Raw genomic sequence first — 25,681 nt, 5'->3', positions numbered from 1 at the left:
CAGGATCAAAAAGAATTACACCATGTCACAGAATTAGTTTCCATAAACACTGCTGACTTGCCAATCAACAACAGAAGGCCCAGCTTGCATTCTTGGTGTCACCAGCACCAGCCCCTGGGCTGCCATCATCATCTCTGTCATCATTCCCACTGCTGTGGGAAGCAAACATTGTTGTCTCCGTGTCTGCCACCACCAGAATTAACTTCTGGTTGTCTTGACTTCTTTGTCTTGCCATTTCTTAATTCAGACTGGAGAGTAGGTATGTCTGATTGGCTTAACCTGGATCCTATGCACATCCTCCCTGGGGAGGTTTGGGAGAGCAAATGTCTTGTCCAATGGAGAGTGCTCTGATTCCCACTAGGACTCATTACATGGGAACTCCTTGAATTACAGGAGAGAGGGTTAGACCATTCAAAATAGTACCGTCAATGTCTTTCAAATTTCACTAGATAATATTTAGCAAGCTGAAAATCAAATACCAATATCTGAATTGTCTCTCAGAGTACCTAGAACAGAGCCAGTAGTAGTAGTAGTAGTAGTAGTAGTAGTAGTAGTAGTAGTAGTAGTAGTAGTAATAGTAGTAGTGCCAATCCTGGACTTGAACTCAGGGCCTGGGCTCTATCCTAGCTACTCAGGAGGCTGAGATCTGAAGATCATGGTTCAAAGCCAGCCTGAGCAGGAAAAATTCATGAGGCTCTATTTCCAATTAATCACCAGAAAATTGGAAGTGGAGCTGTTTCTCAAAGTGATAGATATCTTTGAGTGGAAGAGCTCAGAGACAGTGCCTAGCTAGGCTCTGAGTTCAAGGCCCATGACCAACCAGAAAAAAAGTCTCATGGACTTTCCTGCTAAAGATGGCTTCAGACCACAATCTTCAGATCTCAGTCTTTTGAGTAGCTAAGAGTACAAGCATGAGCCACAGAGCAATTATTTAGTTGAACTGTGGAAACAGCTAGGATCTGTCACTAATGAGTTGAAATACTTAGCAAATCATATCATCTCTTTTGTAATATGTAGGTTTTGTTCTTTGTAACTACTTTGAGTTGTTGTGAAAATAAATGAGTTGGTATACACAAAGTAATAAAGAACTCACATACAATATCCACAGAATAAATATTAGAATCCCATCTGTCTTGAAAAATTATTTTCAAAGAATTAGCTAATTTTTCCCAGTTAGCAACAGTTCCACATACCTGGTCCCACTTTTTTTGTCATATGCAAACCACTTCAACTCTTTTCAGTGATAGTTTCCTATGGCATTTCTCTAAAGCACATTGGTATTCTTCCATGTCTTGATTATTCTCTTTTAGACAATAGCTATTTGTTTTCACTAAGGAAAACAGGGCTCAGTTCATTTTCTTTGTTTTCCCCATTTCTACCACACACAGGCATACTTTCCATTCACCACTCTCCAGATGTTGTTGTATTATAAATTGGGTTAAATCAATGTTCACTTGTTATATTATTAGGACAAGCTATGCTTTTCAGAGCTTAACAATGTATTATATTCCACTTTTGCTTTATTGTACTTCCTCTAATTCCTCAGTATTTACATTTGTTTGATTTTTTAAAAATTTATTTAGGTTATGGGTTAAAGTGTACACCCAAAATTCATATATTGAAGTCCTAATCTCTAGTGCCTCGGAATGGGACTCTTTTGGGGAGATGGGGCATGTAAAGTAATAATGAATTTAAAATGGGAGTCAGTCCTAATCCAAAGTGATGGTTTCTTTATAAAAAAAATAGAGAGAGAGCTTAGGATACAGAAAGACACTAGACCTATGCACAATACATGGAAATCATGTGAGGGCATGAAAGGAAACAGCCATCTGCCAGTCAAATAGAGAAGCCTTAGAATAAAGCCAATCCCATTGGGCATCTAAGCCTCAGACATCCAGCCTCTCCAGCTATGAGGAAGAAGGTTCTTCTGTTTTAAGCCAATAGCTCTGTGACATTTGCAATGGCAGCCCTCACAAACCTTTTATGACTGCCATTATCTCTTATTCAACCCTAATTTATCAGTGGATGAAATATACTTAATGAATTTAGTTACTTTCATTTTCTTGAAGTCTGCTTATGGCTTTGTGGCTTTCTCAGGACTATGTACAGCTCCAATTTTGTCCCAACTCTGAAGACAGTCTTGGTCCTTCTGCTTCTTTTTCTTTTCTTCGGCAAAAGTAAGGTATGAAGTTTGTGCTTGCTAGGCAGGCACTCATCTTGAACCACATCTCCACCTTGCTTTTTTTGCTGAGAGTCTTAGAGATGAAGACTAATGAACTTTAGATTCAAGCCAGAACACCTATTAATATCTACTTTCAGGTTTTAATTTCTGATGGTTATTTTTCTCTAAATCTTTGTTACATTTATATATAAGGTGATAAAATTAGGCATCTGTGTATTTTCTTTTTCAGCAATTTACTTTATTGTTAGCATAAAAGTGATGAACAGAGGAATTGTAATTCCATGAGCTCTGTAATGACTACATGTTCTTCCATACAGTGTCTTCTGTTCCTTCACTCTCCCCTAGCCCTTCCCTCACATCAGTTTCTCTTTTTCTGTTTTAAAATATATATTTGTGTATTTTCTATTCAGATATATTTACATTTCCTATTATATTTATATATTTATATATTATTAAAGGTTATATTTTAACAGTTTTAACAGGTATAACCAGTACACACAAAACTACTGCACAGGTTCAATGCATATACTTTGTTAGTTTGGACATATGCCTGTACCCATGAAATCATCACTATGATCAAGGAAAACACATAACCATCCTTCAGAAAGATCCTAGGCTTTCTGTTGCTTCTGTTTCTTTTTGTGTTTGTGGGAAGAACATTCAGCATGAGATTAGCCTTCTAAAAAATTTTTTGTTTTTACATTTTCCCCAACTGGTAACATTTTCTCCTCTGTGGCCAGGTCTAACCCTCCCACAGACTCATTCTTTCCTCTTAAACAAACTTTTAAATATACAATACCACACCGTTCATAGTATATTTTATAGCAGATCTCTAGCATTTATGTATCTTGCATAAGAGAGATTTAATATTCATGGATCAACAGCTCTGTAATATCCCCTCATCTCCCAACAACCGCTATTCTCCTCTTTCTTTCTGTTTGACTATTTTGATACCTTGTAAGTGGGATCATGGCTAGGTGCCGTGGTTCACATGTCCATTCCCAGCTCCTTAGGAGGTGGAGATCTGGAGAATTAAAGTTTGAAGTCAGCCTGTACAAAATATTTCAGAGAGCACATCTCAACCAATAAATTCAGCATGAGGATAACATGCTTGTTGTCCCAGTTATATAGGAAGCATAAGTAGGTGGATCACAGTCCAGGAAAGACTAGGCAAAAAAGCAAGATCCTATCTGAAAAATGACTAAAGCAAAAAATACTGAGCATGTAGCTCAAGTGGTAAAGTGCTTGCTTGGTAAGCACAATATCCTGAGTTTAAACCCCAAAACCACCAAAATAAAATAATAATGATAGCAATAATAAGGAGAATTGTGAAGTACCTGTGGCCTGTGAGAACTGGTTTATTTCTTTTTTTTTAATTTAATTTTATTTTATTTGTGAGAACTGGTTTATTTCTAAGCACAATGTTATCCAAGGATATTTATGTTAGTAAATCTTGTCAGATAAGATAGCATCTATTGAACTGAATATAAGACAGTTTATAATACTTTCTATGATAAGCTTTTGTGTGTGTGTGGGGGGGGGGTGGATGTGTTGGTCCAGGATTTGAATTCAGGGCCTGGGCACTGTCCCTGAGCTTTTTTTTTTTTTTTTTTTTTTTTTTTGGTCCGGTCGTGGGGCCTGAACTCTGGGCCTGGGCGCTGTCCCTCAGCTCTTCAGCTCAAGGCTAGCGCTCTACCACTTGAGCCACAGCACCACTTCCGGCTTTTTTCTTTTTGCTTATGTGGTGCTGAGGAATCGAACCCAGGGCCTCAGGCATGCAAGGCAAGCGCTCTACCACTGAGCCAACTTCCCAGCCCCTGTCCCTGAGCTTTTGTGCTGAAGGCTAGTGCTATACTCCTTGAGCCACAGCTCAAGTTAACTGGAGGTAAAAGTATCATGGACTTACCTATCTGGGCTGGCTTCAAACCACAGTCCTCAAATCTCAGCCTCCTGAGTAGCTAGGATGATAGCTATGAGCCACAAGAACCCAGCAATGACAAGCTTTTAAAAACAAATTTATAGTTGTACACAAGCATTTTTATCTGTATAATGTATGAAATATTTGGCCAATAACTGTTCCATGAGAATTTTCTCAATACAGTCTATATTAAATAGTAAAAATGTCATACACTTGTTGACCTTGACCGCTGCTTTTTCAACATACTTTCCCTTCCTTCGTGGCTCTCCCACATTGTAGGATAATTCAAATAAATATGTGAAGTCTTATCAAGATTATAAACTCAGTTTTAAAAAAAGATGATGTTCGGTGGGAGGGAGGAAAGGAGAAAAGAAGTAGCTGCATGGTAATAACTCACCTTTAATGCTAAAAGACTGAAGTTGGGAAGAACATGGTATAAAACCAGCTAGGCATATGTGGAAGACCCTTTTTCAACCAATAGTTGAGTGCAATGGTACATGATTCAAAGTTCTAGAATGGGCAGTTCAGAGAAACACAAAAGTTTGTTAAAATAGAGCTATAAAATAGTTGTGAAGTGAAAAGACATCAAAGGATGGTTTAGCAAATCTCTAGAATTATCAAAACATACTGTGCGATCCATTCATGCAAGGTTCAGTGTATCTTGCTGGCTGGAGGCTTTTAAAAATATAAAAAATGAACCAGGACAAAATGTCCTGTGCCAGGATTAAAGGACATAGAAACAAAGGAAAATAAGACTAGTGTAGATGCAGAAATGGACACAACACTAAGAAGGAAGCTCATGGCTCACATCATAAAGGTGGGGAGGGAAGGGATGGTAGGGAAAAACAAAGGAAGGGATGGTAGGGGAAAACAAAGGAGGGGGTAACAATGCTCAACAGGAAATGGCCTCATTACCTTGTGCATATAACTGTAACCCCTCTGTACAGTATCTTTACAATAAAAATATATATATTAAGAAAAAAAGATTATGGAATATTGGACCAAGTGAGATTAAATGACTAAATGCAGCAGAACTAGAAGAAATGTGATTAAAACTAAAGGATTGAGCCAGGTTACAGTGGTTGTGGAATCCAGGCAAAGCGAGTTAGTTTAAGATGGGTATAAAAAGTTTGATTTTGTTGTTGTTGCTCTGTGTGTGTGTGTGTGTGTGTGTGTGTGTGTGTGTGTGTGTGTGGTGTACCAGTACTTGGGCTTGAACTCAGTCCCTGAGCCCTTTTTGCTCAAGGCTATTGCTCTACCACTCAAGCCACAGCTCCAATTCTGGCTTTTTGGTAGTTTTTATTGCAGATAAGAGTCTCATAGACTTTCCTGCCCAGGCTGGCTCTGAACTGTAATCTGTAGATCTTAGCCTTCTCGGTAGCTAGGATTACATGCCTGAGCGACCAGCATCTGGCTAAAAGTTTAAATTGGCTCATGCATGTAATCCTAGCTACAACCAAAAAAAAAAAAGGTCCTAAAAAAAAAAAGTTCCTCACAGATAATCAAGATATAACTTCAACTACAGTCCAAAAAATCACAGCTAACTCATAATAGATGCAAAGGTCAAATCTTTATCACCTTATTTTTATAATTATAAATATTAATTCATAGTTATCACAGAATGTAAAACATTTTTTTCTTAATTCCAGCTTCATGAGATAGGATTTTTAACTAGAAACTATTGTTTGACAGAACTGTATCTAAACAACAACGCAATTTTTGGGATAGAAGGTATGTCTTCAGTTTTCTTTGTTTATTAGATACACTTTAATTAAGTAATAACTTTCAACTATGGTAATTGCTAATAATATACACAAATATATTTTAATATTGCTATTTAAAAGCATGTGAGAAAGCCAGGTGCCAGTGGTTCACACTTATATTTCTAGCTTTTCATAATGTTGAGATATGAGGAATATGATTTAAAGCCAGCCCTAGCAGAAAAGCCTGTGAGACTCTTATCTCCAATTAATGTCCACAATGGCAGAAGTGAAAGTGTTTCTTAAGTGGAAAAGTGCCTTACTTGAGTAAAAAGCTAAAAGAGAGTGTTCTGGCCTAGACTTCAAAGCCCTCTTACCAGCATAAAAAAAAAAAAAAAAAAAAAAAAAAAAACAGACACCAGTGGCACACACCTGAGATCCTAGCTTCTCAGGAGGCTGAGATGTGAGTATGGCAGTTTGAAGTAAGCCTGAGCAGAAAAGGCCATGAGACTCTTGTCTCCCATAAAACCTACCAAAAAGCTAGAAGTGGTTTGTGGTTCAAGTGGTAGAGTGCTATCCTTGAACAAAAGAAGCTCAGGGAGTTCAAGCCCCAGGACCAGCACAAAAAATAAAGTTTAAAAAAATGATAGAATCTATTTTTAAATATTCTTGCATTTAATTTTAAGAAATGTGGTATTAGATCACTTTGCCAGCTCAATATTGTGTGTCTTTTTCAAAATTCCAAAGAATCAATTTTAATCTTAGAAATATTCCATTCCAAGGCACATGTGAACATAAACTAATATTCTATAAACCAAGTTAAACAATATTTGGAAGGATACATATATCAATTTCTAAGAATGATTTTAAGTCATTTATAAAAGCTCTGGAAAAAATAGAAGGAACATTCCTTAAAACAATAAAAGCCTTATATGACAGACCAACAGCCAATATTATACTTGATGGGGAAAAACAACAACCAATTCCCCTAAAAACAGGAACAAGGCAAGGATCCCCTCTCTTTCCACTCCTCTTCAATATAGTTCTGGAATTCTTAGCCAGAGCAATAAGGCAAGAAAAAGACATTAAAGGGATCTGCATAGGGGAGGAAGAAGTTAACTTATGTCTTTTTGCACATGACATGGTTTTATACCTTAGCCTTTATCCCAAAGGCTCCATCCCCAAACTCTTAGAGCTTATAAACCACTTCTTCAAAGTAGCAGGATACAAAATTAACCCACAAAAATCAGTCACCTTTCTGTACACCAACAATGTACAAGCAGAAAAGGAAATCAAGGAAACAACTCCATTCACAATAATCTCAAAAAAAAAAAAAAGTATCTAGGAATTAACCTGACCACAGATGTAAAGGGTCTATTTTGTGAAAACTATAAAAGCCTAAAAAAAAGGAATCCTAGGGTATACCAGGAAATGGAAAGACCTCCCGTGTTCCTGGATAAGCAGAATTAATATACTGAAAATAGTCATATTGCAAAAGTTGATATACACATTCAATGCATTTCCCATTAAAATTTCAATGACATACTTTACTGAACTAGAGAAAATAGTCCAAAAATGCATATGGAACAACAAAAGGTCCAGAATAGCCAAAGCAATTCTAGGCAAAAGAAACAACACAGGAGGGATCACAATACCAGATTTCAAGCTCTACTATAGAGCCATAATAAAAAAGACAGCTCGTATTGGCACAAAAAGAGATTGAAGACCAATGGAACAGATTAGAGCACCCAGAAATAAAGCTACATATGTACAGTCAGTTGATATTTGACAAAGGAGCCAAAGACATACAGTGGAAGAAACATAGCCTCTTCAACTACTGGAAAAACTGGGTGGCCACATGCAGAAAACTAAAAGTGGACTCTAGCCTGTCACCATGTACTAACATCAACTCAAAATGGATTAAAGACCTTAACATCAAATCTAAACTCTGAAACTACTGCAGGACAGAGTAGGAGAGACACTTGAACTTATAAGCCCAGGCAGGAACTTCCTGAACAGAGTCCCAGAGTCACAACAAATTGGAGAGACTCGATAAATGGGACTACCTTAAAATAAAAAGTTTCTGAACAGATAAAGAAATAGCAACCACACTAGAAAGAAAGTCAACTAAAATTGGGAAAAAATATTTACCAGCAATATATCAGACAAGGGTCTAATATCCATTATATACAGGGAACTCAAGAAACTAACCCCTCACAAATCTCACAAACCAATCATGAAATGGGCAAGGGAGCTAAAAAGAGACTTCCCAGAAGAAGAGATAAAAATGGCAAAGAAACACAGGAGGAAATGTGTTTTTCCTTTACATCTCTGGCTGTAAAGGAAATGCAAACAAAAACAACCCTGAGATACCACCTTACCCTGGTCAGAATGGCCCACATCCTAAATTCAGCCAACGGCAAATGCTGGAGGGGAAACAGAGAAAGAGGAACCTTACTGCATTGCTGGTGGGAATGTACGCTAATACAAACACTTTGGAGAGCAGTCTGGAGGTTCCTCAGAAAGCTAAATATACAGCTCCCCTCCAGTCATACCACTCCTAGGCATCTACCCTGAACAACAGGAACCAGTATACAGAGACACATGCACCTCCATGTTCATTGCAGCACTGTTCAAAATAATCAGTATTTTGAAACAACCCAGATGCCCCACTACTGAGTGGATCCAAAAATTTAGGTACCTATACACAATGGAATATTATAAGCCATTAAAAAGGACAAAATAATGGCATTTGCAGGGAAATGGGTGGAACTAGAGCAAATTATTGTGAGCAAGGTAAGCCAAGAACAAAGAGACAAATGGCACATGGTCTCCCTGATATGTGAATGCTAAAGCCAAAATGCAAGAAGATATGAAAAAATAAACAGGACTCAAGAAACAAAGGTTAGCCACTCATTTTGTCATATCATTACTAAATGACTCCGTGTTCTTGACCATATATACGGTAGATATATGTGCGCAACGGAGGGAAGCCAGGAGGAGGAACAGAATAATTGGGAAATGGAACAACATACAACAAAGGGGTCCATCAGCTGCACTGGATTAGAAGAAAAAGAACTAAGCAACCCAAAGACGGCGATGGGAAGGGAGGAGTGAGAGGGAAAGAGGGGACAGCTTACACTAAGCAAAAGGAAAGAAATGTAATCATCACCCAATGTGGAAGAAATAATTTGTGCTGTCAAAGCTCATAGAATTCACTAATTATGATAATGACTATGATAATGACGATTTGCCTTGTGTAGGTTAAAATGTGTTTGTGACTTTAACTATGCATCACTATTCCACAATACTGTGAAACATGTGAAATTTATGAAATCACTTAAACTCAATTAAAAAAAAAACATGAGAGAAGGGATGGGTTAGGAGTGATGGGTGAAATGTTGTCACACAGATGCCTTGTATTCATATAGTTTTATAGAATTGGAACTTCTTTGTACAACTAGTTAAAGATAATAATTTTAAAAAATTTTAAAAATGTTGACAGTGAAAAAAAGTAGAATATACCCTGATCATGTTATATGATTACAGAACAAAATGCATTTATATAATGTCATAAATATAAATAATTTCATGTGCCACTAAGAAAATATTTTCAACTAAAATATGTGACTATCACAATGACTTCCATTTATCGTAAAAATGTAGAAAATGTGCAATTAGAAAAAGGAAATATCTGCTCCTTTATTAATGCTTAGCTGAACTATTGGGAAGAAGGCATTCAACTGGAGGATTAATTATTTCATTGATTGGCATTATGAATCTAACATTCACACACACACACACACACACACACACACACACACACACACACACACACACACACAAGTTGGGTATGAGGGTACATGATTGCAATCTTAACACTTAGATGACTGAGGCAGGAAGATCACAAGTCTTAGGCCAGTCTGGACTACATAGAGATCCTGGCAAAAAGAAAGGGGAAAAGTGGGTGGCAGAGGAAAGAAGATTGTCCTACAATTTCATCCAAGAAAAATTAGAAAATGAGTGAAAAATAACAATGATAAGAAGTGAATTTAAGTTACCATTTCACCATCAATTATTTAAATTCGAATGCAACCACTTCTTGACTTTTTGATAGTTAATTGGAGATAGGAGTCTCATGGACTTTCTTGCTCAGCCTGGCTTTGAACCATTCCATTACTCAGCCTCCTGAGTAACTAGGATTATAGGTGTGAACCACCAGTGCTCATCTATTCTTCATGATAATGTATATCATTAATAGGTTAATAGACATTCCTCCTTTTTCTAGATACAATATATTGTTTAGTTAGCCTCTCAAATTAATGTTAAAATGTTCATTGTCATCTCTCCATTTTAAAAATAACAATAAAAAGCAGCAAGTGATTAAAACCTTTGGAAATATATTTTTCAGGTCTGTGCAACTTGACATGCTTGTCCATTCTCCTGCTGCACCACAACGAGTTGAGAGACATCAGCGCAACAGTGAAGGAGTTAACAGGAATGCCAAATCTGAGGAACCTAAGTATTAATTTTTAATTTTATTTTTTATTTGATTTTTTGGGGGTCCGGTCGTGGGGCCTGAACTCTGGGCCTGGGCGCTGTCCCTCAGCTCTTCAGCTCAAGGCTAGCGCTCTACCACTTGAGCCACAGCACCACTTCCGGCTTTTTTCTTTTTGCTTATGTGGTGCTGAGGAATCGAACCCAGGGCCTCATGCATGCAAGGCAAGCGCTCTTCCACTGAGCCACCTTCCAAGCCCCCTAATTTTTAATTTTATATGGTCATAAAAACAACAAATGAAAAATAACATGAGAGGTTTTTTTTTTTTTTACTTTTTTGAAGTTTGAGATTAGAGGAGGAATATTTATAACCAAATATTTAGGTATTTCTAAAACATCACTTAAACTCTCTCTCTCTCTCTCTCTCTCTCTCTCTCTCTCTCTCTCTCTCTCTCTCTCTCTCTCTCTCTTTCTCTCTCTTCTTTCTCTTTCTTTCTCTCTCTGTAGTAATAATTTTGGGTTTTTTGTTTTTTTTTTTTTTTGTCAGTTGTGGGACCTGAACTCTGGGCCTGGGCACTGTCCCTCACCTCTTCAGCTCGAGGTTAGCGCTCTACCACTTTGAGCTACAGCACCACTTCAGCTTTTTCTGCTTATGTGGTGCTGAGGAATGGAACCCAGTGCATGCAAGGCGATCACTCTATCATTGAGCCACCTTCCCAGCCCAATGTGTAATGAGTTTTGAAAGTAGGGTTTTGTACTCGTTAGGCAGCCACTCCTCTAGCCAGTTTTCCTTTAGATTATTGTCCAAATAATGTTTCTTGCTTTTTTCCCAGGCAATCCTTGAACAATGATCTGGATTCTTATCTAGATTATTTGTTGAGATTTTGGAGTCTTGCTAATTTTTTTCCCAGGCTGGCTTACAACCATGTCCTCCTATCTCCACCTCCCAAGTAGCTAAGACTACAGGTGTAAGCCATCCTGGCTAACCCAGGTTTATTCTGTTATAAGACATGCTTTTGAAAGAACAGTGGACAGAAATAATTATTTGTGAGGTAATATTGCATGTCAAGAGAAAAATGACAAAAGAAACAAAAGATGTTTAAGGTTATGCTTTTGATCTTATCTCAAAAGTAAGTTTTAATACATAGTATGATGCTATGTATTTGAAATATCCTAAGTAGGCACATTTATAGAGACAGTAACAATGCTGACTTAATTATATTTAAGAAGATTTCTGTTTGTGGTCTATTGGATAAATGCCCAGAAGTGGGATTGCTGGGTCACAGGGAAGCTCTATGTTTAGTCTTTTGAGGAACCTCCATACCACTTTCCAGAGTGGCTGAACAAGTTTACATTCCCACCAACATTGTAGTAACGTTCCCTTTTGACCACATCCCCTCCCGCATCTGTTTTTATTAGTTTTCTTGAAAATGGCCGTTGTAACTGGGGTGAGGTGGAATCTCAGTGTTTTTTTTTTATTTATATTTATTTGATTATTGTGAAAATACTGTACAGAGGGGTTACAATTACATGGGCAAGATAATGAGTACATTTCTTATCAAGCATTGTAGCCTCCTCCTTTGTTTCCCCTTCCATCCCTTCCCATCCCCCCCCCTGCCCCCTTATATATTCTTTTTTTTTATTGTAAAGATACTATACAGAGGGTTACAGTTACATGAGTGAGGTAATGAGTGCACTTCCTCTTGAACATTGTTACCCCCTCCATTGTTTTCCCCCTACCATCCCCTCCCTCCCTCCCTTCCCCGAGGTTATTTTTTTTTTTTGATTGTGATTAAGTGATTACATAATTTCCGGAATTTCACAGTATTGTGGAGTAATGATGCTCATTTAAAGTTACAAGTTCATTCTAACTTTCCTGGAGCAAATTGTCTATCACAGTCTGTAACATATAACGGTGTTCACATGTTATATACCATATATGTGATCAGCAGCATGGGGATATTTAGTAGTGGTTCAACCAGATGAGTGGGAGTTCTTTGTTTCTTAAGTCCTGTTAGTTTTGTCGTATCACCTAACATTTTGGATTTAGCATCCACTTATCAGGGAGACCATGTACCATTTGTCTCTTTGTTCTTGGCTTACCTCGCTCAACATGATTCCTTCTAGCTCCATCCATTTCCCTGCAAATGCCATTATTTTGTCATTTCTAATGGCTGCATAATATTCTATTGTGTATAGATACCACAATTTTTGGATCCATTCATCTGTGGTGGGGCATCTGGGTTGTTTTCATATCCTAGCTATTGTGAACACTGCTGCAATAAACATGGAGGTGCATGTGTCCTTGTATATTGGTTCCTGTTGTTCAGGGTAGATGCCTAGATGTGGTATGACTGGGTCGTAAGGGAGGTCAATCTTTAGCTTTCTAAGGACCCTCCAGACTGCTTTCCAAAGTGGTTGTATAAGTGTACATTCCCACCAGCAGTGTAATAGGGTTCCTCTTTCTCCACATCTCCTCCAGCATTTGTCATTGGCTGATTTGTGGATGTGGGACATTCTGACTGGGGTAAGGTGGTATCTCAGGGTTGTCTTTATTTGCATTTCCTTCACCACCAGGGATGATGAACATTTCCTCATGTGTTTCTTTGCCATTTTTATTTCTTCATTTGAGAAGTCCCTCTTTAGTTCCCTTGCCCATTTAGTAATTGGTTTGTTAGGTTTGGGAGGGATTAGTTTCTTGAGTCCCTGTATATACAGGATGTTAACCCCTTGTCTGATATATTGCTGGTAAATATTTTTTTCCCAATGAGTTGGTTGTCTTTCTAGCTTAGTTGCGATAGATTTAGCTGTGCAGAAGCTTTTTATTTTAAGGTAGTCCCATTTGTCGAGTCTCTCTCCAACTTGTTGTGACCCTGGGACTCTGTTCAGGAAGTTCCTTCCTGTGCCTATTAGTTCAAGTGTCTCTCCTACTCTGTCCTGCAGTAGTTTCAGAGATTCAGGTTTAATGTTAAGGTCTTTAATCCATTTTGAGTTGATGTTGGTGCATGGTGATAGGCTGGGGTCCACTTTTAGTTTTCTGTATGTGGCTGCCCAGTTTTCCCAGCACCAGCGGTTGAAGAGGCTGTGTTTCTTCCATTGTATGTCTTTGGCTCCTTTGTCGAATATCAGCTGGCTGTAGGCCTGTGGATTTATTTCTGGATCTTCTATTCTGTTCCATTGGTCTTCGGGTCTGTTTTTGTGCCAGTACCATGCTGTCTTTGTTATTATAGCTCTGTAGAAGAGTTTGAAGTTCGGCATGGATAGCCCTCCCATATTGTCTTTATCCCCTAGAATTGTTTTGGCTATTCTAGGTCTTTTGTTGTTCCATATGAGTTTTTGGACTGTTTTCTGTATTTCAGTGATGTACATCATTGGGATTTTAATAGGAATTGCATTGAATTTGTATATTAGTTTTGGAAGTATTACCATCTTTACTATATTAAGTCGGCCCATCCAGGAGCATGGGAGGTCTTTCCATTTCCTAGTGTCTTCTGCAATTTCTTTCTTTAACTTTTAATAGTTCTCATTAAATAGTTCTTTTACATCTTTGGTTAGGTTAATTCCTAAATATTTTATTTTTGGGGAGGTTATTGTGAATGGGGTTGCTCCCTTTATTTCCCTCTCTTCTTGTACATTGTCAGTGTACAGGAAGGCAACTGATTTTTGTGGGTTTATTTTGTATCCTGCTATTTTGTCGAAGTTATTTATGATTTCTAAGAGTTTGGAGGTGGAGTTTTTGGGATCGTGAAGGTATAGTATCATGTCATCTGCAAAAAGGGATAGTTTAACTTCTTCTTTCCCTATGAGGATCCCTTTAATGTCTTTTTCTTGCCTTATTGCCCTGGCCAAGGGTTCCAGGACTATATTGAAGAGGAGTGGAGACAGTGGGCATCCTTGCCTTGTTCCTGATTTTAGGAGAATTGGTTGTAGCTTTTCCCCATTAAGTATAATATTGGCTATTGGTCTGTCATAAATGGCTTTTATTGTTTTTAGAAATGTTCCTTCTATTCCTATTTTCTCCAGAGCTTTTAGCATGAATGAATGTTGAATTTTATCAAAGGCCTTTTCTGCATCTGTGGTGATAATCATGTGATTCTTGACCTTGGCTCTGTTGATATGTTTGATTACATTTATTGACTTACGTATGTTAAACCATCCCTGTGTCTCTGGGATGAAGCCTACCTGGTCATGGTGTATTATTTTTTTTATGTGTTTTTGGATTCTGTTAGCTAGAATCTTGTTAAGGATCTTTGCATCTGTGTTCATCAAGGAAATTGGCCTGTAATTTTCCTTTTTCGTTGGGTCTTTGCCTGGTTTGGGGATGTCAGTGTTGTTTTGATTTGCATTTCTTTTATGGTCTGAGATGTTGAGCATTTCTTCAGGTGTCTATTGCCCATTCTTGCTTTTTTCTGAGAAGTCTCTCTTTAGCCTATAGCACATTTATTAATTGAGTAGTTGTTTCTTCGAGGGTTTATTTTTGAGGGGTTTAATCTTTTGAGCTTTAAGGATATTTTAAATATGAGGCCCTTGTGTGGTGCATACCTAGGAAAAATCTTCTCTCAATCTGTGGACTTTCTACTTATCTTGCTAGCTATGTTCTTTGCATGCAGAAACTCTTCCGTTTGATGCAATCTGACTTACCCAGTCTTTCTTTGATTTGTTATGATTCTGGATTGTTACTGAGGAAGTTTTGATCTGAGCCTAGGAGCCCTAGTGTTTCCCTTACCCCTTCCTGTAAGATTTTCATGATAACTGGCCTTACATAAAAGCCATACTAAAGCTACCAGCACAACCATGTTTATTTGTAGCATTGTTTACTATATCCAAGATATGGGATCAACCCAGATGTCCCTAAGTGGACAAATGGATCAAGAAAGTATGATATATATATATATATATATATATATATATATATATATATACATAATAGAATTCTATAGTTCCATCAGAAAGTATGATATTGTATCATTCATAAGGAAATGAAAAAGCAAAAACATATACTTAGACATGATAAATTATACAGGACACTAGACCTTCATGTAGTGAGACTAAAGGAGGATATTTTTAGCTATGTGTATATGATCATATAAAACGATGTTTATTGAAATGTACTACAAGAAATGGAAAAAAGAGGTTTTATTGTTATTTTCTTTTTTGTTTCTCTTTTTGTTTTTTCTCCTTTGTCACTGTTTTTGCTTTCTGTACCTTTTGTCTTATATGTAAGTTTATCTGTTTGGGGAGGGTGTGGGAGGAACACAGAAACGGTAGGAAAAAGGATGAACAAATGCAGCAGTGATACTCACTAGATACTATGGTGAAATGAACTATACAAGTTGGGGGGAGAGTGTTGGGAGGGAAAACTGGGAGAAGGTGAGGGAAGGGGTAACACTGTTCAAAAAGAAATGTACTCATTACCAGAATTATGTAACAATAACCCCTGTGTACACTGCCTTTACAATAGCAATTTGAAAAAAGAAGATTGCTCTTCATTCAGTGCTGGGAAAATGAGGAGATTGGGGAATGACATCTAAAGAGTAAGATGTGGGTGTTGCAAAATTAATCACCAAGATAAGTTACACAGCTCAATGAATATACTAAAAAAATATACGAATTCATAAAGTAAGCGTTTAAATTTTCCATTGAGTGAATAATGAACCACAATCAGCAAGGAAGTAGTATTAGTCCTGAAAGTAATCTGTGTGGAATGAGTTAAAAATATACTGTCAATATGCTTATAACTTTGAAGGATTAACAAAGAGGCACACAACAGTACCATGGGCAAATGATTTAAGGTTTGCAAGGTTAAAGACCCTCAGGTCACTGAACAGGTTTACAGACTATAGAGTTTAGAAACCTGGACATGTCAGAAAGAAAGTTTTCCTGTTCATATTCACTTTTCAGAATTCCCTGTCAGTGTGCTCAGTTTGTGTAAACTAGTGTTGATGTTAAGGTTCTGATGTCAGCTTATACAGAGCAACTAAAGCTTCCATAGATTTGTGACAACTGCTGTAAATGAGGAGAAATGACTCATGTGATTATTTAAATCCAAATATTAAAATCACACCAAGTTTATAATAGTGTCATGATTATTTTGAAGGTATAAATAAGTCCACTCATGGTTAATATTTTTCCACAGCTTCAGAGACAGACTAGCAAAGCATTAAAAAAAAAAACATTTCTTACCATTAATGTTGCCTTGAAGTTGCAACAGAAATAAAAACATTGGCTAAGTGCCAATGACTCATACCTATAATCCCCACTACTCAGGAGGCTGAGATCTGAGGATGGCAGTTCAAAGCCAGATAGGGCAGGAAAGTTTGTGAGACTCTTGTCTCAAACTTAACACCAAAAAGACAGAAATGTAGTTATGACTTAAATGGCAGAGCATTAGCCTTGAGCAAAAGAAACTGAGAGACAATGATGAGGCTCTGAGTTCAATTCTCAATACAGGCACATAGATAGATAGATAGATAGATAGATAGATAGATAGATAGATAGATACATACATACATACATACATACATACATACATACATACATATATACATACATAATATATACATAATACATAGATTGATAGATAATAAATTATATTATATATTATTTAAACAAGATAATTAAGGAGTTATATGCTATCTAGAAATTCTGCTAGTAAATACACTATAAAATAGTAAATATTTTATATAATAATCATTACAGAACATGTTTGAATGTTTTTCCTATTCAGAAAATGTTTGCTTATATTCTTAAGACTTTCTAGCAACTTATTGATCTGACGAGGAATTAGTCCCTCTTCAATGATGGAAATGTGAAGCTCAGATTTAACCAAAGTACCAATGAATGTGAAACTTAAATTCATGCCTTGTTTCCTTCTATCATTTATTCAGTCATTCAACAAATATTTATAATTTATTTGCCCATTTATTTAATAAATACTAGAACACATTCTTATTACACTCTACTAGACATCAGAATGTAAAGTTGAAGAAAAGTCCATTCTAGGCTTTTATGGGGTTTAGAATTTTATAACTCATTGCCTAAATATTTTCTAAATAGTTGAAGGCATTTGTATAAAACTACTTGAATAACCCACTACATGTGAAAATTCAATATTTAAGCAAATATACTGAGAGAACGGTAAGCAAGCTTGACCTCATAGTAATGAACAGTGCTATGCTCTACACCAAGATGCCCTGTCTAGACTAAGTACATGCTGAAATTCAATCCCTTCTCCATTTATCAAGGGTGTATGTGAGCACAAAATTGTGTCCAGACTGAGGGAGGGGATAGAATGTCCATGTCATTTTTTGAAGGCTAGCCTAGTAATAATTTATATTGTTACCTGCCATGACACTTAAAATGGCCTCTACTTAAAAACACAGTGAAGTAATAACTGTGATTATTTCAATGGAGAACCTTGTCGTAGGGCCTCTTCAAAAAAAAAAATAAAATGCTATGTCTAATAAAACAAACAAACAAAAGGGCATTTTCAGAAAATTCTTAGTTATAAATAGTTTGAATCCAATATCTTGTTTTGGTCAAAAATACGATATTAACGTATTTTTATTAGACTGCTAGTAATATTTCTCCAAGCCTCATTTGCAATCCCAGATTCCACTTAGTTCATTAACTAAAATGAGAAACTATGTATTTGCAAGTGGTATAAGTTTTGTCTTTTCAAGTTGGAAGCCATAGAAGAATCTGAAGCACTATTAATATTCCATTTCAATTACAAGTTCTTCAGAGGGTGAGAAAATAGCCTGGAGGCTAAACCTCTAATCCTTTTCAGCATTGCACCCTCCCCTGGCATTTACAAGGAGCACTGCCAAGTGACAGTCCTGGAGACACATGGCTGGGAGCTCCAGGGAGGCCTGGCTGCAGCAGCAGAGTGTGAGGTCCTGGTGATGGAATTCCTCTCCTCCAGGGAGGGAGGGGCCTTCCTCTTCTCGGCAGGCCTACCTTTCTCCACTTTCTCTTTCCCCCTTCATTTTCCTCTTCTCAGCCTTCTCTAGACAATGTCGACTTTCACCTTCCACCCCTCCTCTCACCCCTAGGTAAGCACCAAAAAATAAAAATAAAATAAATAGAAAAATAACCTACTAGCTCATTCTCCAGCCCTTCAACCTTTATTCTCCTCAATTCTCTCTAGTTTTCTGTACTTCATTTAGTCCTGCTATTTGGAAACGGACTCTTTCTGCATTCAGAATTGCTAACATCTACTGGCTAGTAGAGAATTCAGGAGTATGATTAGAAAAAGCATCCACTCTTTCAAGAGTCTCCAGGCTACCGTTGCTACTGTGAAACGTTCTCAGGTCTTTGCCATCTGCAGTGGCTCTGTCCACTATGGACAACACAAAGACAGGCGTGAAGAAGGATCCTGGGAGACAGACAGGGAGGGTCTGTGATCTCAAGGGACTCTAGTTACAGTGTCCATCAAGGTGGGATTATGTCTTCCAAACAACAAAGCAAGCCACAAACAGCCAACTGGTGATTCAGTGTATTGAAGAAGAAAATGTTCTAATCTTTCCATTCTGTTTAATTCCTGTCTTGTAAAACCAAAGGTGGTGTCCACATTTAGTAAGTGTATGTGTTGCGTGATGTCCACAGATTTTAGTTAAAATAAGATAGTGAGTCTCATCTAACTAACTTCAAACCAGAATCTCAAAGTCCAGGAGTCTAAGCAGTGGCCAGTGGTTCATTTCTGTTAGCCTGTCTACTCAGGAGGTTGTGAGCAAGGATCCAGAGGTTGGAAGCCAGTCTGAGTAGGAAAGCCCACCAGACTCTCATCTCCTTAACCACCAGAAAGTAGGGAAAAAAAGCTGCAGTTCAAGTGGTAGAGTGCTAGCCTTGATCAGAAAAGCCTAACCAGGCACTGGTGGCTCATGCCTATAATCCTAGCTACTCAAGAGGCTGAGATCTGAGGATCACGGTTCAAAGCCAGCCCGGGCAGGAAAGTCCATGAGACTCTCATCTCCAATAAACCACCAGAAAACAGGAAGTGGCACTGTGGCTCAAGTGGTAGAGCACTCGCCTTGAACTGAAATGCTGAGGGGCAGCGCCCAGGCACAGAGTTCAAACCCTACTACTGACCAAAAAAAAAAAAAGAAAAAAAAAAGAAAAAAAAGAAAAAGAAAAGCTTACGGACAGCACCTAGCCCTAAGTTGAAGCCCACTATCACACACACACACACACACACACACACACACACACACACACACACACACACACACACACACACACACTCCTAGGTGTCTGACTGTTGACCATGGACCTATACTTCTTTTCCCTGGGCTGTTCTATCTAAACTTTTACCTTTATCACACCCCCTCAACTGTTAAAAGTGGGCATTCTGATCTTTATTAGTTACATCAGTCCTTTCTTAATTTCATCGAAGACCTTAAAAACATTTGGATCCACTTAAATGATTACATTTTTAATTCTGCTTCAAAGGTTTAAAAAGTTAACTAAAGCCAATTATTCAGATGACTGTAGCTTTTTTTTTTTCTTTCTGTTTCATTAAGAAATAGCTTCCCTCACGTGACTGTTGTAGCTCAAACTTGTGTAGTAGGGGGAGGGGTAGAGACATTTTGATATATTACTGAGTAAATGTAAATTGCTGAGACTCTGAATCCCAAATGAAGATCATCAAGACAGTGCTGGCGCCACTGAGGTGTACTCTAAGAGTAGCCTGGAGGCAAGGTGGTTTAAATAGTATTAAGCTACGGAAAGCGAAAGTGTAAGCAATTTTCCCCCATAGTTTCTGAAGGAATGCACCATACATCACGGAAGGCTTTCAGAACATTCAGACACAGGAAACTGGTTTCATATCTTAGAAATTTAATTTATGGTAATTTTAGAAGCATCCATCCAAAACTCATAAATTCAAAAATGTTAAATGCTTAAAGCTTATAGCAGGAGGGAAAAAGAGTTGAAAATAAAGTTACTTCCTTCTAAAATTGAACAGGTGGGAATATGTGAAGAATAATGAAGACAAAATGCCTTTCAAATTATTTAGCTCAATTTATATATATTTTTCTTAATTATGGCAAGCAGAGGCTGGGTTGACAGCTCAGGTTTCTGACTTTCTGATTCTGCTTTGAGACTAATGGTCCAGCACCGGTGGCTCATGTCTGTAAACCTAGCTACTTAAGAGGCTGAGATCTGAGGATTCAAAGCCAGCCTGGACAGGATCCTTGCAAGGCTTATCTACAATTAACCTTCCCCCCCCCCCATGATGAGACTAATGATGAAAACAATAAGCACATGGGGTTTTCAGTCTGGAGATGTGGAAATCCATAAGCTTGGTGTTTTGCTTAACTGAAATGAAAGCTTTAAATTTATAACTAAGGATTAAGAGGATGCCAAAAAAGAGAAAGGAAGAAGAGGCGGAAGAGAGGAGGAGCAAGAGCAGGAGGAACAGAGATGTTCTCCCAGAGAAAGATACTACCAAGGGAATAGCAAGAGTGGATGTTACCAGAGGATGCAAAGGCAGACTGACTCCTAGTCAGTAATACAGACTACGGGAGAGTCAGCAGCTGTGACTTCCCAAGACAAAGCAGACTTTTTCATGGAAGTATTGATAGCTTTTCTTCTTCCAAAGTTCTCATGAAAAACAATTGTGTGTTGCTTTTATATGCTTGAAGAGTGTCCTTTACTTGCCTTGTCTCAAAGCACAATGCACAGTCCCTGTGAGTCTTTTTAACTAAGTCCTTATACTGGTTGAATATACATCCATTCATATTCTCCATCCCCTAGTTACAATGATTGGCTCCCACTTTGTTCCTTCTCTCTTAAAAATCAAATTCAAACCAAGCTGGTGGCTCATACTTATAAACACAGCTACTCAAGAGGCTGAGTAGCTGAGGCTGAGGATCCTTGTTTATCTGCCCCAGACAAATCCAAGAGACTCTCATCTCCAAAAAAACCACCAAAAAAAAAAAAAACAGGAAGAGAGGTGTGGCCGGACTGGTAGAACTCCAGCCTTTGGCAAAAAAGCTAAACAAGAATGCAAGGCCCTGAGGTCATACACAAGTGATGACATAAAAATATAAAATTCAAGCCATTTTTCTCACCTAAGAAAATTTGACATTCTTCTGTTTGAATTTCCCTAGCTATTCTAATACATACATATTTCTTTTCGTTAATCTTTTTTTTCATTGCTCCTTGCTCTATATTTTCTGTATGCCTTTCTCGATTCTATTAACCCTTATTTGTTACGATCCAAGTCTTCCATGGCTTAACTTACATCCTTTTAATACTCTTATTTTCTACAAGGAATTACTATATATTTTTATTAGCCAGAAAAGTTTGTATTTATGCAAAAAATCAATGTGTTTTATTCTCTACACAGATAGCATTTTAAAAAAATCAATAATCTGTTTTCTTTAAGCAGATTCCCTCCCCCCTCCCATCTAGGTTTTTCAAACTCTGTATCATAAATAGTAATCCATTTGGGGGGAGGGAGTACTAACCTTTTATATTTATCATGCCTTTTAAAACTTCTCTGTATTTTATGAATATAATCTACAGCAGAACTCGACATCTATTATGGGAATAGCTCAACAGAGGTTGAGCAATGCTGTTTGTTCAGTAGCTGGAGCTCTTTCTGCTACTGCCATCTAGTGGTGCTCCACACTGTGTACAATTTTCAGAAGTATTTTCTTAGAAATTAAATGGGAGCAGAATCCAAATATCCAAGAGATGCCCCAAACTGTAAAGCATAACGAACTTTATTTCACACTGTATTGAAATACTGTTTGTGTTATCTAAAGATGACCAAACAGAATATTTGAAAATAAAACTCGCTAGTTAAAGATATGTTAAAATATACCTACACACTGAGTCCTGAATTAATAAATGTACTCCTCCTCTAACAGTGGCTGTATCAGAGTCAGGTTCCTCGAACCCCAGCCATGTGTCAGGCTAGTAGCAGAAGACCTACCACATTCAGTGTCTATCTGTGTCCATCGGGACCTTTGAGACTGGAAGAAGAGTTCCCAGACAGATCTAAGAGCAAATTTCCTCAACAAATTCTCTATAGTCTCTTAAGTTTTCTTCATTTGTGGAAGATTAGAGTCAGTGAGTCAGCACCTACTACAATTCCTAGTTAACAGTACTCAGTAATCTTTGTTGAATGAATGGATTTAACAGATAGTAAAATGAAGTGTTGCTCCAAAGAAGAGTCTAATGAGGCCATTGGCTTTGATATAAGCACAGCATTGTGTGTTGTAAATGAATCCTTAAACTGTCCATGAATCCTGCAATTTCTCCTATTTCATCAGGAAATAAAGGAAGCTAATTTTGAAATCTGACATCTTTATTTTGGATTCTTCTTTTGTAGCTCTTTACCAAAACCCTTTGTGCCAGTATAACCTGTACCGTTTATACATCATCTACCATCTTCCGGGAGTCAAGCTGCTGGACCGAAATCGTAAGATCTCCTTCCTCCTTGCAGAGAAAATACTTGATAAGCCTTGTCATGAATCAGTGGTTTTAAGATGCAGGGGGGTGGGGGGGGAAGTCTGAAAATTTGTCTTTGTCAAAGAATGCTGCTGAATAATCATAAATGGAAGTTTTGAATGAGTTAATTTTCCTTTTTTTTCTCTCTCTCTCTGAACTTGAAGCTAGTTTAGAAGTCTACTTGTCTACCACTTCACAGAAAGGTCATTGAGCTGAGAGTGACAAACATCTCCTTATGGTACTGCCTTGACATTTGCATGCTGGATGCACCATCACTGATCCTGTGCATCCCACACACTTAACTCGAAAGTCAGAGCACTGATCTCACTCTCTTAAGGACCTTACTTTCTTCGGAATCCATATGTGTTCAGTCCTGATGTCACACCATTTTTTTAATTTTAATTTTATTTTATTGTAAAGTTGATGTAGAGAGGGTTTACAGTTCCATAAGTAAGGTAATGAGTACATTTCTTTTTGAACAGTTACCCCCTCCCTTGTTTTTCTCCCACTTTCCCTGCCCAACCCCATTCCCTCCCCCCAAGTTGTAAAGTTCATTTCCAACCTAGTGTCTTGTTAATATCGCTATGGCATTGGCTTACTCTTTGTCCTTGTTTCACCATTTTGTTATTCCTCTTCCCTTCCTCAAATTAGATAAATGGATAATAAATACAAGACACAGAATCAAACACAGTGACAACAGGGAATAAACCAAAGGGGGGGAAAGAAAGAACTGCTTACAGTACATCAAAACCACCAACATCAACAACAACAACCACAAACCTTCTTTTTTTCCATATCTTGGAGTTCATTCCTATTAGCATCATTTTGTATGGTTATATGTACATAGCTATTGAGCTATTTTGATACGTTGCCAGGACAGTCTAAACATATACTAATTATTACAAATGAGGGAAACCATGGAGCCTATGTTTCTTTGGGTCTGACTTACTTCACTTAATATGATTTTTTCCAAGTCTTTCCATCTCCTTACAAATGGGGTGATGTCATTCTTTCTGATGGAAACAGAATTCTGCTGCCATACCATTTTAATAAATATACTAACATGTTTGCTATATGTAAGCCCCATACACCCAGTCAACCTCAGTTTCTGTTTTACAGCTCTGTGGTCTACCTTACCCTTTCCTTCTTTATCTCTCACCTTACTTTCTAGCTCTACAAAATATTCTTCACAATTTGTTACTGACTCACTTCTTTGTGTTAGGATATATCTAAAACTCATGGTTAGGTCTCTTCTTTCCCATAACATTGAAGAAATTTGGGAATACTCCAGGCTCAGTGACCCAGGGAGACACCATCCCTCCTGCTGTGTTAGAAAGCATCTGCAGACAGTTGACTGCAGGGTTGAGCTCTGCCTGGTGATGTGAAGGGTGGATCAATATACCCTGGCTGCTGATGGGATTGGGGAGCTAATTGGGGCTGCCCTTTATGAATCTATTTTGACAAGATGTTCCTACACCACATAGACAACTGTTTGTATTTGGAATCACCCTGCGTATCCATTTGCAATCCTAGGCGTTAATGTTCTTTCCTGTATTTACCAGAAGTTACAGAAAAAGAAAGAAGATCAATGATTACTATTTTTGACCACAAAAAAGCTCATATCATTCAATCAATCACATTTGGAAAAAAAGTAGATGCCTCATGGAACCCCAAATTACCATTACGTCAAAAACTGGTCCGCAGGCTACCATCAGGTATGTTGAACAAAAAATAAATTAAGAATAAAAAACTCCTTAAACTTTTAGAGAACTTGTTAAAAGAATATAGTAACTCTAGCTTAAAATAAATACTTACATAGTACAATAATACCAAATAAGTCTCTAATACTGTGCTTGATAATTTCATTACTGAATATATATATATGCTTCATAATTGTATTAATCTAGGTAAAGTGAATGTTATTTATAGTCATACATCCTAAATTTAATAAATAAAATAAATAAAAATTAATAAATTTAATGTAAGATAAAACTTTGATGGCCTTTCCTCAGTATCTAGCAGAGTATAAAAGGATCAATCTATAAGACAGAGCTATTAATATTACTACCAGGAAAATAGTTCCTTACTTATATTATGGTGATAAATTTTGATGATACAGAAAACAATATTAAAAAGAGATGAAGGTCATTTACAATTTCACCACCCTGAAATAAACACTCAGTATTTTGGCTATGGTCCTATACAATATCATTTAATGCAAATGCAACTTATTTTCAGTAATGTTTCCTTAGTTAGAATTTAATTTCTTAGATGCAACAGAAATTCAAACAAAGCAGCTATGGAAGCACACACCCATGTGTAATGTTAGCCTTCAGGAGGCAGACAGGAGAATCCTAAGTTCCAGGCTGCATGAGATCTTGTCTCAAAAGAAAAAAAGAGCCAGGCATCAGTGGCTCAGGCCTGTACTCCCAGCTACTCAGGAGGCTGAGATCTGAGGATCGTAGTTCAAAGCCAGCCCAGGCAGGAAAGTCTGCGAGATTCATCTCCAATTAACCATCAGAAAACTGGAAGTGGCACTGTGGCTCAAGTGGTAGAGTACTAGCCTTTAACTGAAGAGCTGAGGGATAGTGGAAGAAGAAGAAGAAGAAGAAGAAGAAGAAGAAGAAGAAGAAGAAGAAGAAGAAGAAGAAGAAGAAGAAGAAGAAGAAGAAGAAGAAGAAGAAGAAGAAGAAGAAGAAGAAGAAGAAGAAGAAGAAGAAGAAGAAGAAGAAGGAGGAGGAAGAAGAAGGAGGAGGAAGAAGAAGAAGAAGGAAGAAGAGGAGGAGGAGGAGGAGGAGGAGGAGGAGGAGGAGGAGGAAGGAAGGGAAGGAAGGAAAGGAAGGGAAGGAAGGAAAAAAATAAAAACAAATGGGTTTATTTTTCCCTCCTAGCAAAGTGTTTTAATGCTCTTGCCTGTGAGGGGCA

At 37.6% G+C, this 25,681-nt stretch overlaps 1 protein-coding gene across 3 annotated transcripts in view; it reads left to right on the top strand.

Moving 5' to 3' along the window:
• Positions 1-25,681, top strand: part of Lrrc72 (leucine rich repeat containing 72) — a 55,319-nt gene that overhangs the window by 22,403 nt on the left and 7,235 nt on the right. For all 3 annotated transcript variants that reach the window (XM_069996152.1, XM_069996151.1, XM_069996153.1), the window contains 4 exons: positions 5,750-5,831; positions 10,212-10,322; positions 22,638-22,727; positions 24,319-24,471. In XM_069996152.1, the coding sequence (XP_069852253.1) occupies positions 5,750-5,831; positions 10,212-10,322; positions 22,638-22,727; positions 24,319-24,471 (436 nt within the window). The remainder of the gene's footprint in view (positions 1-5,749; positions 5,832-10,211; positions 10,323-22,637; positions 22,728-24,318; positions 24,472-25,681) is intronic.

Source organism: Dipodomys merriami, unplaced genomic scaffold, assembly GCF_024711535.1.
Source record: "Dipodomys merriami isolate MVZ:Mamm:240054 unplaced genomic scaffold, mDipMer1.0.p SCAF_5, whole genome shotgun sequence".
Taxonomy (NCBI): domain Eukaryota; kingdom Metazoa; phylum Chordata; class Mammalia; order Rodentia; family Heteromyidae; genus Dipodomys; species Dipodomys merriami.
Note: the sequence above shows the minus strand (reverse complement) of the source record. Positions and strands in the feature narration are given on the sequence as shown.